The sequence below is a fragment of the Chinchilla lanigera genome, unplaced genomic scaffold (genome assembly GCF_000276665.1).
Source record: "Chinchilla lanigera isolate Chin_1 unplaced genomic scaffold, ChiLan1.0 scaffold00157, whole genome shotgun sequence".
Lineage (NCBI taxonomy): Eukaryota > Metazoa > Chordata > Mammalia > Rodentia > Chinchillidae > Chinchilla > Chinchilla lanigera.
Genome location: NW_004955558.1, coordinates 803,629 through 821,334, shown reverse-complemented (window position 1 = coordinate 821,334; position 17,706 = coordinate 803,629). Strand labels below are relative to the sequence as shown.

General features: G+C 47.1%; 2 protein-coding genes and 1 long non-coding RNA gene across 3 annotated transcripts in view; 2 read left to right on the top strand and 1 right to left on the bottom strand.

Annotated features, from left to right (window-relative positions):
• LOC102004982 overlaps positions 1-8,932 on the top strand; it is a 38,962-nt gene extending 30,030 nt beyond the window's left edge. The window contains exons 9-10 of the transcript XR_001232320.1: positions 3,258-3,917; positions 8,445-8,932. The gene's annotated coding sequence lies outside the window, so the exon portion shown is untranslated. The remainder of the gene's footprint in view (positions 1-3,257; positions 3,918-8,444) is intronic.
• Positions 8,933-10,498: 1,566 nt separating this feature from the next.
• Positions 10,499-15,983, bottom strand: LOC102008154 (fMet-Leu-Phe receptor). Its single transcript, XM_005412671.2, has 2 exons — positions 15,885-15,983; positions 10,499-12,957 (listed from the first exon to the last, which is right to left on the bottom strand). Exon 2 carries the CDS (start codon positions 12,944-12,946, stop codon positions 11,894-11,896), a length of 1,053 nt encoding a protein of 350 aa, XP_005412728.1. The 5' UTR covers positions 12,947-12,957; positions 15,885-15,983; the 3' UTR covers positions 10,499-11,893.
• Positions 15,984-16,165: 182 nt separating this feature from the next.
• LOC106147426 overlaps positions 16,166-17,706 on the top strand; it is a 7,079-nt gene continuing 5,538 nt past the window's right edge. The window contains exon 1 of the long non-coding RNA XR_001232326.1: positions 16,166-16,534. This is a non-coding gene — a long non-coding RNA (uncharacterized LOC106147426). The remainder of the gene's footprint in view (positions 16,535-17,706) is intronic.

Here is a 17,706-nt window from a genome sequence, read left to right as displayed (position 1 = left end):
AGTGTGATCCCCAAGTAGATGGAGGCTGGGCGGCAGGGGCAGGGCTGGCCACTGAAGTGCCCGGTCACCAGGGAGGAGGGAGTCGGAAAGGAAATCCTGGTAATCCTGCTTGATGGGCACGGTGTGGTGCACCTGTGGATACTGGTGCGGTGGATGGACAATTGGTGGTCAGCTTGTAGCACCCAGCTGAACTGAGTAAGCGTGATGCTGGGTGTGGGAGGCCCACCTGGGGACTGTTGCCAGCAGCATAAGAGGCAGAACTGGAGAAGGAGAAGGAGGCTGTTGGGAGCTGAGAAAGGCTGTTGGGAGCAGGTAAAAGCTGTAAGGAGCTGTTGGTTCTGTTGGAGGAGCTCATCATGCTGGCTTTCCTGATGAACTTGGCTGTTTCCATCCTCTGAAGATCTTGGGACCTTGTTGGCACTGAGAATGGCTTCGGTTCACTTTGGGGCAGCTCTGGTCCTCACCTTGAGCATCACTTCCTGGCTCCAGAGGGGAAGATGGTGCACTGCCAGTTTCCTAGAGAAGCTTGCTGCACTGGCTTTCCTGATGGGAACTCAGCTGTCTTCACTGGAGGAGCTCAGGACCTCACTGTTGTTGAGGATGGCTGTGGTACTTTTCAGGGGAGCTCTGGTTTTTACTTTGCACATTGCTTCCTGGTTCCAGTGCAGATCCCTCAGCCTGCTAGCACAGATCCTTCATCCCTCTGGCACAGACCTCCTAGATTCCATCACTGACATTTGGGCCTTCCCAATGCAGATCCATGTAACAGGCCTACATGAGATATTATTATGGGCTCTGGGCCTCCAGTTGGACTCATGGGAGGCACTGTTATTCTAGGTCTTCAGCTGGAGTCATGCAGGACATTTCTGTGGGATCCAGGCCCTTAGCTAGTTTCCTTGGTCTTAGTGTGTGGACAGATTTCCTGTACTTTTTTGTATATCATTCTTTGGGTGACTATTATAAATAATCTTATAAAATATGTGTCCTGTATTATATTGTTTCCCCTTGTAAATAACCTCCAAACCACAACTGGGGCTACTAGTGAAGAGAACGGCTTGACCCTGTGAATTTGAGGACAGCTTGGGCAACATAGGCAATCTCTCTCTCTCTCTCTCTCTCTCTCTCTCTCTCTCTCTCTCTCTCTCTCTCTCTCACACACACACACACACACACACACACACACACACACACATACACAGTGAGAGAGAGAGAGACTGATTATGGCTTGTCCCTTCCAAAACTCATGTAGAAATTTGATTCTCCTTGTGACAGTACTGAGAAAGGGTAGGGACTTTACGAGGTAGTTAGGTCATTAAGATCTAATGAGCAAGCCCTTGCATGAATGGCTTCTTTCTTCCACAGGACTGGATTTGTTATTCTGAGCACAGGTGGTTACAAAGCGAGTCCACCCTTTGTGGTTGTCTCCTTCACATGCACCCACTCGCCCCTCTCACTTTCCTGCACAAGTGGAAGCAGCCCGAGGTCCTCACCACAGGCTTTGCAGCTGCGGGTGCCGTGTTCTTGGGCTTCCCAGGCTTCCAAATCATGAGCCAAATAAATTTCTATTCTTTATAAAGAATAGAAATTCTTTCTATTCTTCTATTCTTTCTATTACGTGGTCCCCGTACTATGGGGTAGCAACCCAAACCACATTAGGACAGTGTCTCTGAGGCTTCTTTTGTAAGGGTATGAATCCCAGTCAGGAGGGCCGCACATCCTGATGCCATCACCTTGTTGGTTAGGTTCCCAACAGTGAATTTTAGGGAGACACAAACACTTCACGATGTCACAGCTACTCACGTGTTCTCGGCAAGGAGCCATTTCATTCCCCCGGGCCTCTCTCTGGTTGTCTGTGAAACGCAACTGTCTCAAGTCACCCTTCACAGGGTGTCTCTTCAGATCAAAACACATCTGCTTGGCACATTGGCTCTGAGGCTGAGTTCAGCTGTTCCTGCACCAGTAGCAGCTGAGGGGCTCCATGACTGATTCAGCTGCCAGTAGAGGGCCCTTTGCCTCCCTGGATGCAGCAGTCCTCATCTGAGGACGCATCTAGGTGTGGCTGGAAGGCACCTGTGCTCTGGGGCAGACCAGGTTCCAAGGCCGGGGGCCATGAGCTGTGCACCCTCAGGCCCCGAGCCTCCTGCCCCACCTGAGCTGCCTTCAGACTGGAAGGCCCCATCCCACACAGGTGTGAGTGGACGGACCCCTCCTGGGCATCAGCTTACCCTGTGGTCTAGCTTGTCGCTTGAGTGCGGAGTGAGGAGATCCTCCTGTCTAGGGCTGTTGGAGGAGCCGCAGAGCAGAGTCTTGGATCACCGAAGTCTGCTGCCCAGATGGCGGGCCAGCAGGGGCGCGGCCCACAGCCTCCGCAGAGGGTGCGGGAGCAGGGTCCGGTGGCCTCTTGCAGTCCATGCTGCAGGAGCCCTCAAGGCTGTGTCCCCAAACCACAGTGGTGCCATTGCCAAGTGAGCTGGAGAGGAGGAGATAGCGTTGCCTTGGCTTCCTTGGCTTCCAGTTCTGTTGTTGAGGCTTCAAAATCATCCCCAAATGTGCAATTTTGGACTTCAAACTGAGAGCAGCTGGGGAGCAGTGATGCAGGGAAGGGCTTCTCTGGGCTCCCCTCCTCTTCCTGAAGACAGGATCTCAAAGGAAGGAACATAGTTCCTTTCTGCCTGTCTCTGTTGTCTCATCATCTGAGGAAGATGAAGCTCCTGGCACCAGAGAAACTGAAGGTCAAAAGCCACACCTGGAGCTCAGGTGCGCTTTGTGCCTGGCCATTGCCTGTTCTTCAGGCCCATTCACCTCCTCCTAAAAGTCATGCGTGCTGCCTGCAGCCTCCCTTCCCTTCACCTATGGAGAAGGGTGTCTGTGATTCTGAATCGCCTTTCCGCCTCCTCCTCCTCCTCCTTCTTTTTCGATACAGTACCTTGATACGTAGTTCAGGCTGGCTGTGAACTCTTGGTGATTCTCCTGCCTCAGCCTCCCGAGTGCTGGGATTGTAGGCGTGTCCCACCACACCCAGTGTGCCTTTCATTCTTGTGATGCCCCGTGTGTACGCATGGAACACACTTGTATATCTTTTCTATTAATTTGTCTACTGACTGTTTCTCTGGCTCACATATTGGCCATCCAGAGGGGAAAGGGTGGGTTCTTTAACCCCTATACCATCTTTCTTCAGTGACTGGTTGTGGGTTTTCAACCCGGATCCCACCTTGGACAATACCTCTCTGATCCTTGTGATGATTTCCATTTTCCAGGTGTTGAAAGATGGTCATATACCTAAGTGTTTTTGCAAACTGGTTCGTTTAAGTGAGCTCCCCAAACCTCCCATGAGGAGTTTTGTATTCCGAGGAAACGTTTGCACAAGATAACTTGCCTGCCTGTATGTAAGTGGGTTGCGTCATTCATTCACTCATGCATCAGCTTCAGCGCAGCCTCCTCAGGGACGGAGCATGACTCAGCCGCAAGTCCAAGGAATCTATTCCTGATCCCACCACCGACATCTGCATTTGAGAAAGTGGTTTGTCCTCTCAGAGTCTCTGCTTCCTTCTTCTGACACTTGGAGCAGTTACAGGAAAAGACACAATATCAGTGGACTGATGGCCCCCAAAGATACCTCCAAGTCCCGACGGCAAGAAGCTGTGGATGCTGGTCTTGTCTGAAGATGCCACCAAGCTAAGGACTCTGAGATGAATTTGTTCTAGATTTAGAGAGGACCCTACATGAAATGACAGGTTTTCTCTGGGTGCAGAAGAGAAAATGATGCGGAGACAGAGGCAGAGATTGGAGTGACACAGCCAAGGGTGTTTATTTTGCAGTGCTTCCATAGTAATAGAGTACCACCATCTGGGGAATGTGCCACCAGCAACAGAAACACATTTTCGCCCAGTCCTGGATGCTGGAAATCCAAGATCAAGGTATTGCGTTGTGGTTGATCCTTCTGGGCGTGGCAGGAGAATCTGTTCCCGGCTTCTGCTTCTGGTTACTTGCTGGCAACCTTTGGCATTACTTGGCTCATAGAAATGTCCCTTCAGTCTCTGCCTTCTTGCTCACATGGTGTTTTTGCAGGTCCAAACTTCCTCTCTTCGTTAGGGTTCCACCCTACTCCAGTATGACTTCATCTTAACTTAAATAATTACATTTGCCCTGATCCAAACTCAAATGAGGATACATCCTGAGGCACTAGGGGTTAGGACCTCAATATAGGAATAGAAGTGAAGGTCACAGTTCAATCAATAACACCAGGGAACGCCAATGGTTGCTAGTAGCCACCAGCAGCTAGGAAAGAGGCTCAGAGCCTCCAAAAGAAGCCAACCCTGCTAACCTACTGATTTCAGACTTCTGGTCTCCATGGCTGTGAGATAATACATTTCTGTGGTTTTAAGCCACTAGCATTGTGGTAATGAGTTACCATGGCCTTAGCAGACTAATATGATAGACCAGTTGTGATAGAGCTATTGTTGACCTTTGCCCTGGAGACGCTCACAAAGACCTTCCTGTTCGGAAGCAATCAGGACCAGAATGGGTCATTAGGAGAGTTTCCTCTCTCAGAACCCCAGGTCCAAGGTTTCAGAATTAAATCTACCAAATGGTTCTCCAATCTAAAGATTGCCAAAGGAAAATGGAACAAAAAAGGAGTGCTGTGAGGATGGGAGATCCATGTGTGATGGGAAGTACCACGTCACCCTTTAACCAAAAGATCTCCCTCAGATAATTGTTTTTTTTTTTTTTTTAAATTTTAGAAACAAAAGGAGGAAAATACAGACCGACAACATTTTACAAAATAGCATAGGATCAGTACAGACATTACAGAGTTACAAACAGAGTGGTAGGGAATTAACAATGCTTATTGTATTACATATTGATATCTTCAATGTAGTTTCTCATGAAAACACATATAGACATACAAAGCTAATCAACCAATGTCTCACTGACAGTTTCTTTCAGCAAGGAAATACAGGACAGTAGAACACCTGTGTTAACTATCCTGCATATACATATATACAAACTTTCTCCTTCTTTCCCTTCTCTTTTCCCATATCCCAGTTATCCTTTACCTATGAGTGCTTTCCTATCAATTCTCAATGTCTATCATATCTCCTAGATTAAATTAACTCTTTCAGGCTTTACACTAGAGAAACAATGTGGTGCTTGCACATGTATGTTTGATTTATTTCGCTTATGAGTATGGTCTCTAGTTGTGACCATTTGCCTATAAAAGCCTCGAGTTTATCTTTCTTTACAGCTGAGTAATATTCCATTCTATAAAAGTACCACAATTTTCTTATCCAATCCTCAGTGGATGGACATTTGGGTTGCTTCCACATTTTAGTGATTACAAATTGTGCTGCTATGAACATGGGTGCACATACATCACTGTGATATGATGTTTTTAGATCTTCTGGGAAAATACCAAGCAGGGGGATAGCTGGGTTGAATGGGACCTCTAGGCCTAGTTTTCTGAGGAATCTCCAAACTGATTTCCACAGTGGTTTCACCAGTCTGCATTCCCACCAGCAGTGGAGAAGGGTTCCTATTTCTCCACAGCCTCGCCAGCATTTGTTATTGATTTCTTATTGCTAGCCATTCTTACTGGGGTAAGGTGGAATCTCAGTGTTGTTTTAATTTGCATTTCCCGAATGACTAATGATGTTGAACATTTTCTCATATATTTATTTGCCATTTGTATCTCCTTGTCTGAGAAATGTGTGTTCATCTCCGCTGCCCATTTTTGGATTGGGTCTTTGAATTTGGTCCCTCAGATAATTGTTATAGTGTCAGTGTCAAAGAAGAGAAAGCTGAATGCAAAGAGGGAAGTGACTGGTCCGAGGTCACAGAAGTAGTGACAGAGCTGGGATTTAAATATGGCTCTTACAGAATCTAAAACACATGTCCTGTCTCCACTGTGAAGTTCTGGTAAATGACTAATGACTGGCTCTCCGGGGCGGGAAAATACGTGTCTATATATAACTATGACAACAAATGTTACTGATTTTAAAGGATGTAATAGACATGCTAATATAAAATTCTCTACTGTATAAATCCCATACAACTTCAGGATGACATTTCTTGCAACAAAAGAGATGATTCCTTGAAAAAATCAGTGCCAGTGCTTCTGATTCCATTGCCAACAATCAGGTCACAACATGAGGCTACAAATGCATGCTTTGAACAGTTCAGCTTAGCTAAGAAGTAGCTCATATCATCGGGCAAGTGTACCTGCTACCTGAATGCAGATTGGTATTTTTGTTACCGTAGGTAAAACAAGATGCACATTGAGATTCACTTCTTCATCAAAATATGGCAAAATAATTAAGAAGTGATGAATTTTATAATTCATTCTCCTTGTTTTTATTATCACTTATTTCACTGAAGTTTATATGGTTTTACTTTATAATGTGGATCGGAAAATTCCTGGAATTTTAACAGTTTTCCCTTTGGGAGCTGATGGACTATTTCAGCATATCACAGACTGTGCCCTCATCTATGACTAGGGAAGAGAAACGTCCGAGCTCTGTAAGACAGAATCCCAGAAGTCAAGGCTGCTGGCTCTTCTGAGGTGTGGCTGCCCCCAGCCAATGGGGATTACACTGATCCTAGAAGGGATTTATCACTGCTGCCGTCTCTGCCTTAGACACCATTCAGATGCGTCAGGTCACCGGCGCAGCGATGCTTGGAATTCAGCCGTTTCTGTCCCCAGTGCTGTGTCTCCCTCAGCCACCCCTCTGGTTCGAGATGTGCAGATGATGGTGGGGGAAGGGAAAGATCAGACATTATTTTCATTGTCTCTCCTAAGCCTGCACCAGCTCACTCCCCCCAACCAGTTCAACGATGTAAAACTCACCCATATTTCCCGTGTGTCAAGGAAATGCTCGCCCTCCTCCTTTCTTCCTCCTTTATCCCCTTCTCCATTGCCTCACCTTTTCTCTCTCCCTTCTGTGTCTTTCCTTTCTTTTCTGCCTCCATCCATTCTCTGTCACCCTCTCTGTCTCTCCATCAGTATAAATTTTATTAGAGAACATTGTGCATATCATAAATGAATCAATAAGTGTGTACAGTGGGAATGCACCCACGCAAGCAGCACCCAGACCAGGAAGCAGCCCATCCTCACGACCTCCCCATAAACACTGCCCAACCCCTCATTAGCGTGCGTTAGGTGCCCCATCTTTAAGATTCACGTAGATGGAACCATACAGCGTGTCTTCCTTTGCACCCGGTGTCTTCCACTTGACCTTAAGTCTGCGAGATCCATCCGCAGTTGTGCCCGCAGTGAGAATTTGCTCCTCTGCACTTTTATAGAGTGGTCAGCTGTCTCTCTGCATTGTGCAGACAGTCCTGCCTGGGGAGGATCGTTAGCATACTCTCTTTACAAATGAGAAGATGGAGGCTCAGAGGGATGGAGCCCTCAGTCTCAGGAGTCTGGGACTCCCTAAGATCCCTGTACTTCCTCCAACCCTAGTCTATTTTCTGACTGAGGTTACTTCCCACTTCGATTTTGGTTTTGCCCCGGGGTTTCTCTGAGTTGTGGTCAACTGTGACTATGTCTCAAGCCTCAGAGATTTCTGAACAGAGCTGAGGAACAAGCGGGGAATGTAAACTTGTGGGCTCTTGGGTAACAGGAACTGGGGTTCCTCTTGATTTCCAAACAGCCCGGATGTGTTGGCAGTTTGTGGTGAGCGGAGCCTCCTGGATTTCTAGATGCACCAGTCCCCTCAACCCCCAAGTTCCCTGTCTCCTGGCCCTCTATACTTTGGGGGTTGAGTTGTCATCTTCTGTACTGGGGACAACTTAATTCAATTCTGACGATAACTACCCCTTGTCAGCACAGGCCCTGCAGGTTAAAAACTCAATCCCACAGATCTGTCCTCCATTTCACATGCCAGCTGCGAATGGAGGCTTCCTGGCTTACAAATCAAAGATTCCCACAACTCCTCCTCAGTTTTGATAATTTCCTTAGGATCCCAAAGAAATCAGGAGAACACCTTCCTTACTATGGCAGCATTATCATAAAAGAATATTATAAAAATATGAATAAATAGCCAGGTGAAGAGGTACACAGACAGAAGTCCAGAAGGAGGACCAAGCACCCGAGCATCTATCCCTGTGGAGTTGGGGTGCACTACCTCTCAGCTTATGTATTAGTCAGTTCTCCAGAGTAGGGAATGGCTGTTGGGAGGTGTGATGGTTACTTTTCTGTGCCAACTTCACTGGGACACAGGGTGACCAGATATTTGGTTCCACATTATTCTTGGAGTTTCTGTGAGAGCATTTTAAAAGTGACATTAACATGTGCACCTATAGACTGAGTAAAGAAGATTGTGTTTTGTAGTGTGGATGAACCTTATCCCATCAGTTGGAGGCTTGAATGGAGAAGGCTGACCCTTCACCAAGTCCTCATGTCTGATTGCCTTTAAACTGAGACACTGATTTTTTCTTGCTTTCAGACTCAAACTCAAACATCAGACCTTCCTGGTCTTAAATTTGCTGGCCTTGCACCGGAACTACATCATCAACTGTCCTGGCTCTTGGAGCTCTGGACTTGAACTGGAAGTAAATGTCAGCTCTGCTGGGTCTCCAGCTTGCCAGCTTATCCTGCAAAACTTGGAACCTGTCAGCCTCCTTCATCATGTGTCCCAGTTCCTTGTAACAAACCTCTTTCTGTGCAGGATGTATATACATCCAGTAGACTGTGTTTCTCTGAAGCATTCTACTACAGCAGACAAACTAGGATGGAAAGAGATGGAGCTCTGCCTCTTTCCCCCACCCCTGGCTCGATGTGGACCTATGTCTGCTTTGGGGCGCTCCTCCCAGTGTCATACCTATCTCTGGGTTCTGTAAACCATTCCTTTTCCTGCCCCCTTAGGTTTAGGAAAGGTAAGAGCTCCACACCTGTGGTGGGCAGAGAAATAATCTTCTGAAAGATGTCCACCCTCCCCCCTCCCCCCGGAAGCTGTGTGTGGACTAACTGCCAAAAGAAACTTCGCAGCTGTGGAAAAGGTAAGGTCTTCAGGTCGGGGGGTGATGTTGGTTCACCGCCGTGGGGCCTATGTGACCTCGTGGGTGAGTGTGAGAGGGTTTTCGGGTGCTCCATTGCTGGCTTTGAAGATGGAAGAGTGGGGGAGCAAAACCAAAGAAAGATGGCAGCCTCTAGGAGCTGGAAAGGGCCAGAAAGTAGTCACCCCAGAGGGTACGGAAGAAGCACAATTTGCTTGGTGACTAACTTTAGCCCTTGCGCTTCTGATTCCCACAGTCTTTAGCTAATAAACTTGTTCTGTGTTAAGTCACCAAGTCTGTGGGTATTTGTTACAGCAGACACAGGAAACTAATGTACTACGGTGCTTGATCCTGGGCATATCACCGTCCCTCATTAACTCTCTTAACCCTGCCTATCCACCTTCACTAATGTCTCTCTCTCTCTCTCCCTCTCCCTCCTTGAGACAGGGTCGCCTTAGGTAGTTTAGGCTGGATTTGAACTCGCTATGGCGTCCAGGCTAATGTCAAACTTGCCGCAACCCTCCTATCTCAGCCTCCCAAATTCAGGGATTACAGATGTGCACTACCACACATCAAACTCTTTTTATTTGATTAATTTTAATCAATTATGCCATCTCTTTCCTGAGGGGACCAATACTTACACAGAAAAAGTAATAGATTTGCCTCATCTCACAGAGCTCATGAGAAGTGAAGTCAGGATTCCAGCCCAGACACTGTGCTAGGAGAACCCCCGTTCTTCACATCTCAGTTCTGCTAGATGGGCTTGTTTTCCACTGAGGACCACCATTCAAGGATGAGCTGGGTTTTGTCAGGATAAGGCATTGGACAGGGCTATCATCTGCTCTTCCTCTTGATTCCACTTTCTAGGCCGCTTTCTCTTCCGTTTGCTGTTTCACCCAAAGTGGGAGATGCCCCAGTCAACTGGATGAAGGGTCATACCCACTCCCACACATGCTCTTTCCTGCCCTTCGTCATGTCGGCCTCGGCTGTAGGCACCACCCTGCCTCTGTTCTGACATGCAGCACGGGAACCTCAGGAACAGATCTTAGTTGCAATTAATTCACAGAAACTCAGTAAAACTAGCCCGAGTTTCACTTGCTTGTTGGAAGGAAGTCAACTGCAGGAGGTATACCTAGTCCTTAAGGGGCTGAATGTTACCAAGTGGCCTGTCTCTGCCCCTGGTAATCTTGGACTACATCGTCTCTCCCCTCATTTGCTCAGATTATTTGCTCCACTCTCTTTATGAGTCTTTGTAGTAAGTTAGAGAACCCAAGGGTGTTTGGAGACCCTTCCAAACTCGCAGCTGGTGTCAGAAGTGAGGAGAGTGTTCTGTGAGAACTGTGATCTCTGAGCGGCGGTGGGTCCCAGATTATCACATCCCGTTCCTCTTCTCATATCCTTGTATGTCAAGAGAAGAAGAACTCAGCTGACCTCAGGGAGTTGGTGATCCAAACGCTTAATGCATATGCAAGTTCCCGAGTATTGGTAAAAGAGATACAGAGCATAAGATTTAGTTTAACATTTATTGAAAGCTTTTGTATGTCGGAGGAAGACAAGGATCTGTCGATGTCCTTCAGAAGCATCAGGGTTAGGGGCATTAGATTAAATAAGTTCATTGGATGCTACAGTGCAAGGCTGAGGCATTTGCTGGGGGCTGCACACAAGGACCATCCCGGGACTCCACAGAAGTGATGGATTACTGAGACCACACCATGTGGTCAAGCTCAGGGGTCTCCCCTGGAACTGGGGTGAAGCCAACCACCAGCATCCAGCCCCTCACCAAAGTGCGTGATCTGGTATCAGCTGACTCTGGGTGCTCCTGGGATTCTTCTCCAACCCACCACTCTTCTTCCTTTTTCTCTTCTCTATCCTGATAATGATAAAATGTGGCGGTGTCTAAATGACTCCTCAGAGCTGGCACCAGCAATCATCGTAAGGAGGGTGCTATCATGAAAGCTTGGCTTGGATTATAAAAGGAGACCCAGGCATAGGAAGTCAGAGGGTAAAAGGGATAAAGTCCCTGAATTGCAAAACAAGAAAAAAAGCAAAAGTCTGGAGGGGAGGAGAAGGGAAGGAAGAAAGTTGTTTAGGAACAAGGGTTTCTAGAGTTCAACTTGATGCTTTCACATGGTCTGTGGCTGACCAGGACATAGTCCACATTGCCTGACCCCACACAAACTACATTCCATGTTTAAGGACCTTGTGCAAGTAGTTTGTAAGGAAATTGAGGCAGATGTCTGAGTTGTACCCTGTGTTAGTCACCCTGGGAAGAAGGACAGCAAGTACCAGATACTGGGTTAATTCTGTCCCAGCCACATCTGGGGTAACAGTGAAAATGGAGGGTCTGTGGGGAGAATAGTTGAGTTCCCAAGTTTTGTAATGCAATGGATTGGGCAGTTTTATATGTAACTCCAGGGGCTCGAGGTCTTTGACTGATACCTCTATGGCTTTTCATTTTCACTTACTTATTCATCAAGAAAAGCTCAGCTACTGAGAAAGTACTTCTTTTACATTTGGTACTTCTCCCACCGTCTTCATTTTCCTGGGAAGAACTAATAGGGTTCAATGTCCACAGAGGGACACCTTTAAGAGTGGAAGTGGACATTACTAATAACTGTGCTAGAGCATAATTATTATGATCAGGACCATTTCCAGCTAAGAGGGGTGCATGATCTCCTTATCTTTTCTCACTTCTCCACCCCAAGGTGGAATCCCCAGATCAAAAGCAGACATCATCAGTAGCCTGGCATCTGTTTCTTGTCTCCGAAGCAGTGGGCACAGGGAATTGTTCCTAATGAGCGGCTGACCCTAAGGAGAGTGGGGAATGGCTGTGGTGCAGTATAATTAGAGATGAGATGAAGCTGGATCTGGGACAACAAAAGCGTCCCCAGCACCTTCCTCATGTCGCTTGCAACTGGACCTCTGCAGGAGCTGAGGCAGAATTGGCTGCTGTATCCTTGGTTGGGGTTGAGTCCTCAGTCAGCGCCCTCTCCAGACTGGCCGGCAGGGAGCGGATCAGTCTCTCCCGGAAGTCCCGGCCCATGAAGACATAGAGCATGGGGTTGAGGCAGCTGTTGAAGTAGGCCAGGGAGCTCGTTGCTATTAGTGCAACACCAAGGTTTCCACCCATCCCGCTAAGGACTTCTCGGATTCTGATGGTGAGTATGAGGGCCACTACCTGGAAAGGGCACCAGCAGAAAAGAAAGGCAACGACAACATAAGAGAGAACCCGCAAGGGACGGCTGGATTGGAGCAGGCCTTGCTTGTACATTTTGGTGGCAATGAGTCCATAGCAGATGGCAACGGTGAACATGGGCATGCTAAAGCCAATAACGAACCGGATGATCCCTCGGACGGTCTGCATGGTGATGGCCACTTTCATCTTCTCTGCACGGTCTGTGGTCCAGGGTGAAAAGTCAAAGGTGCAGACTTGATGCCCAAATGGACGAGTCACTGTAGTTACACGAATGATAACTGGCAAGGTAAGGAGCAGTGCACATGTCCACACCACCGCGATCACCTTCTTGGCCAGACTCACGGTGCGGTGGTTCTGGGCCCACACTGGATGCAGGACACAAATACAGCGGTCCAGGGCGATGAGAGCAATCAGGAAGACACTTCCAAACAGGTTTATGTCCACTATAGTAAAAATGAGCTTGCATAGGAACCAACCTAAAGGCCAGTGTCCTCCCCAGGCCTGCCGGACCGCGAGGAAAGGTAAGGTCAGGGTGAAAGAGAAGTCGGCTATGGCCAAGTTCAGGTAACACATGGTGGTGACTGTGTGTTTCATGCGGAATCCAGCCACCCAGATCACAAGGCCATTTCCCAGAACACCCAGGACAAAGGTGACTGCACATACTGTGTAAGAGAAGACATTCAGAACAATGTAGCCAGCAGGTACAGTCAGAGTCCCGGCAGATGTGTTCATGGGAAGAGAGGAATTGTTCACCATCTTGTCCACACCTGAAAGTGGCAATGGACATTTTTTAGTTATGGACCTGCATGCAGTTTCTCACTGTCTTCATTCAGCACCCAGCACTTTTCCCAGGCACACACTCTCCCCTTCCCCTTGAACTCCTACACCAGGTAGAACAAGCTCACCTCGGTCCTCTATGCCTGACAGTGCATCCCATGTTCCTGCAATTGCTACCGTGTAGCTGCCAGGCAGATTTCTTGCCTAAGGAAGAATCTTGCCCTCTAAGGGGAAAATATTGAGCAACAGGTGTGTAAAGAAAGGAGGTGCCCAAAAATTATGCATGAGTATTGATAGTAGCACTTTTAACAGTAGAAAGAATATGGAAACAACCTAGCTGCCCTTTAACCAATAAGGAAAAAGTGATATTTCCATGTGATTGAATATTTTGAAGCCATAAAAATGAATGAAGCATAGATACATGCTATAGATGAAGTTTGGAAACTTTATATAAAAAGTCAGACACAGAATGTCACATATTGTTATGATTTCACAACATCCAGACTAGTGATTCCAAGGCCTGGGGGAATCAGGGCTTACTGCCTAATGGATATGGATTTTCTAGATAGTGGTTGCAAAACATTTTACATGCACTTACTGCCACTGCATTGTACACTTAGGAAGTAAATTTTGGTATGCATACTTTACCACAACCTTGAAAAGGGAAAAAGGTCTACAAGCATCAGGAAGTTGGCGGCAGAGAGCTTCAGTGACCAGAGTCACACAGTCGTGAGCTAAAACCTCCACCTATGGCTCTCTGCATGAAAACTACAACATCCAGATTTCCCCATCCCAGGCGCTGCCTCCTTCTCTTAGGGGTCATGAAATGCCCCTTCTCTCTGGCATTGTGGAGGCAAAGCATAATAAATGTTCGATTTGTTTTCAAAGAGAGGCGGAATGGATCAGTGAGGCCTGATACCGTCTGGCTGGTTCTGTGCTACGGAGAGTGAGACTGGGGACTTCATTTCCACCTTCTTCTCCGTGATTATCTTGGTAGATGAATAGGACATGCTTCTCTACCCTGTGCATTGGCTCAGTGCTCTTGGGGGTGAAGAAAAGCATGACACGTGAGCTGGGTCTGAGATTGTGGGTGATGAGATGTACAAAGCATATGTCAGGCTCGTACAAAGGGGCTGTCCTCTCTTCTCATCTTTGCAGCAGCCTTCCCCAAATGCCTTTTGTGAGGATGTAGTCAGTTAACACCACCAGGCATGGGTCATGGACTGACACAGTGTCTGCTGAATAATATTGAGGGTTTTCATGTTTCTCCTCCCTTGCTCCCTCCCTTCTTCCCTCCATCCTTTCCTCCCTTCCTTCTTCCCTCCCTCCTTTCCTCTCTCCTTTTTTCCCTTCCTCTCTCCCTTCCTTTCTCCATCTTTGTGTCTTTCTACCCTTTGAGCAGGTCAGGAAACAGAACATTTAAGTTCATTGCTTAAAGTCACTGAACAGCTCAGTGAAACTCTAGCAAAGGTTGGTTTCTGACCTTGCCCTGTATGCTACAGGTCTGCAGTTGAACCATCCATACATGGTGGTGTTCATCACGTCGGGCTTTATGGACTCGACATGTGGCTGGTCCAAACTGCCATGGGCTGTAAGAATGAATGCGCACCAGATTTGAAAGACTTAGTGTGAAAGTAGTGTGTAAGAGGAGAGTAATGTACAATATCTCAATAAGTTTTTGCACTGACCACCTGTTGAAGTATTAATATGGCCATGTAAAATTTATTATTATTTAATAAGAGAAAGTATTGAGATTAACTTCATTAGTTCATTACTACTTTTTTAAAGCACTTACTAGACAATTTTAATTTCATATGTGGCTCATATTCTTACTGATCCTCCACGTTCCAGGCTCAGAAACAACTTGAGATGTCCCCCGTCCCTCTGACTGCACGACAGGCTGAGGACTCTTCTCAAGAATCTCTGAGGCAGGGGGCTGGGGATTTAGCTCAGCGGCAAAGCGCCTGCCTGGCAAGCGCAAGGTCGTGAGTTTGGTACCGGAGAAAAACCAAAACCAAAAAAAAAAAAAGAATCTCTGAGGCATGGTGGGGAAGGTGAATAAAATGACTAAGGAAGAGTCAGCAACAACAGGCTGGGACACGCCAGAGAGAAACGCTATGCAATATGTCTCCACCAGGATTTGGGAGAGAATAGCTGGCTCGTGGTGAACACAAGTCATGGCGGCTGCCATTTTTGAGTCTCTTCCGCCCGGCAACCACAGTACCACACCTTCACCTGCTTCTGATCCCCTGAAGCTCATACTGACCAAGTTTCCTCAACACCAAGTGACAAGAAAAAGCAGATTTTCAGAGAGGAAGTGGGCTAAGTTTGCAATTCTCCAGCGGACAGAGCTGAATTGTGCTAATGGACCCCATGAGAACCAGTCTTCACGTTCTTTTGCCTTCTTCTCAAACCGGGAGTCTCCTCTTCCACCCCATCACAGCTGATACCCTTGCCTCTCATGACAGCTGACAGCCCGGACTTCCTGGTCCCTACCCTGTGTTGTGTGGCTTGGCCTCTATGATGAGAAGTATCCTGGCCCAAGATCTGCCCTCCACTCAGCCTCAGAACTTACCCCACCCTTTTTTCTCAAGAGCGTCCCTCCTTCACTCGTTCCCTCTTTCTCTAGCAGCATCAATATTCTCTCTATCCCGATATTCCCTTCAGCACCCCAATATGTTCTAAAACTTCTCCATCTTAAAAAATATTATTCTTCAATTTTATATTACTTGTAGTTTCCAAACAAGTCCTTGGCTTTTCTTCATAGAAAAACATCCAGAGAGAACAGTGTGAGTTTGCTATAGTCACCCTTCTCTCTTGCATCTCTCTTCAATTCACTCCAGAGTGTTTACTGTGCCCACCAGTCTATGGAGTTCACCCTTGCGAAGCTCCCAGCCCCCAGACACGAGTGTCTCACCTGGGTGATCCTCCAGCTGTGGCCCTTGCCGGGGTGGTTCTAAGTTCCGATCTCCTGGGGACAGTGACTCTGCTCCGAGGCAGCTGAAGATATACCAAGGGGGCTGGGAAAGGGGAAAGGAACTGACCAATTAGATAATGAAACAGGAAACAAAAGCTCCTCGAGATGCACAATGACCACAGGAATAAGCCAACAGACGGTCTGTTTGCATAGCATTTGGGGAGTGGCCTGGGTCCCTTTAGAAACTGAGGTGTTGAATGTTTTCTTCAACCTGAGCCCTCCATGGGAAGAAGAGGTTCAGCTCCCTCAGAATCAGAGCTCATGCAGCTGGGTGCTGAGGACCTTCTCCTTCAAGGCATGAAGATGAATAAAGAAAGGGTGAATACTGAAGTGAGAAGAATCTGTCATAAGCAATGAGAGGCACAGATGAAGAGGGAAGAGACACAAACCAGAGAGACACACGGAGGAAAAGGAGACAGAGAAGGTCAGACAACTGGACAGGACCAAGCTTTGTCCACACAGCCACTGCCGTCAAGACCAGCCCCCTAATCCCCACTCTTGCACAAGCTCATTTATAGGATTCTAGGAAATTTTAGCTAAGGTTGGAGAGTATTTTGGATAAATGTACAAAGACTGATCCAGAGACATAGGTAAGGACAGTTATACTAAAAACATTATTTCCGATGCCTTGTTCCAAACAGGATGTTTTCAATTTTAACTAATAAACAGTTACACTTATCAATGACTTAAATCCAGGACATTTATAGCACACTGTATGAGAATTTTGGAGGCAGTAATAGGTTAAGTGTTGTCTGAACAATGAAATCAAGAATGATGCCTATTTTAATCATGCCTCGGTACTGTGGATTTCTTCCTAAGTGATACCTCATGGCAGCAATATAGCTGCCATAGCTCCTGACTCCATACTACAGCATCCCAAGACAGGAGTATAAGGATGAACCAGAGACTTCCTGAAGATTTTAAGTAAAAAATGGGTTATGTGTGGATTTATATGTTAATAAGACTTCTTTGTGGTCACCCACCTGTTGTGACAGATGCATTTTAGAAGGTTCCCAGGGACAAGGGATAATGAGATTGAATGTGTCTGAGAGTCACAAGTTGGAGAATTAAAGTGAGTGGCAGAGGGCACTGTTATGCATGGGGAAGAGCCGAGATGTTGAGAAAAAGCAAGAAACAAGGGACGGCCCAGAGAGTGCTGCTGAACACATTCTCAAGTCTTCACAAGTCAGACTGCTCTTCCTGCAGCTGGGCTTGTGGGATGCCCTCGTGTGTCCGCCATCGGCTCCTCCCTTTATTACAGCATAAGCATGTTTTGTTTCTTGCTCCCAAACAGCCCATGATTAACGTGCCAGGATCTGCAAAAACACTCTGAGCGAGGCTGTGTAGCAAAGCCGTTTGGGCGAGGAAAAGGAGTCTCAGATGGACTTTCACATGTGCGTGGCCCCATTGCCTAATACAGGCAACACCCAAGGGAAGTGGCATCGGAGCTGAGCTGGGTGGGGGAATCCCAGCCGGTGCTGCATGAGTCCCAGCCCTGTTAGTAGCTGAGCTTCTGCAATGGCTTCTGGGGACAGCGAAGTCTCTAGGTGGAGGCCTGAGAGGGTGAAGCCTGGGCTGGAACCCAGCAGGACAATGTTACATGACTGGAGAAGCCATGTAGCTAGGGTCAGCCCTTTTTTCTTTCTTTCTTTCTTTCTTTCTTTCTTTCTTTCTTTCTTTCTTTCTTTCTTTCTTTCTTTTTCTGTCTTTCTTTCTTTCATCATCTCTCTCTTTTTCTCTTTTCTTCCTTCCTTCCTTCCCT

Bases quoted from the DNA above. Each gene is read 5' to 3' on its own strand.
- LOC102008154 (XM_005412671.2), bottom strand. From the start codon at position 12,946: ATGGTGAACAATTCCTCTCTTCCCATGAACACATCTGCCGGGACTCTG.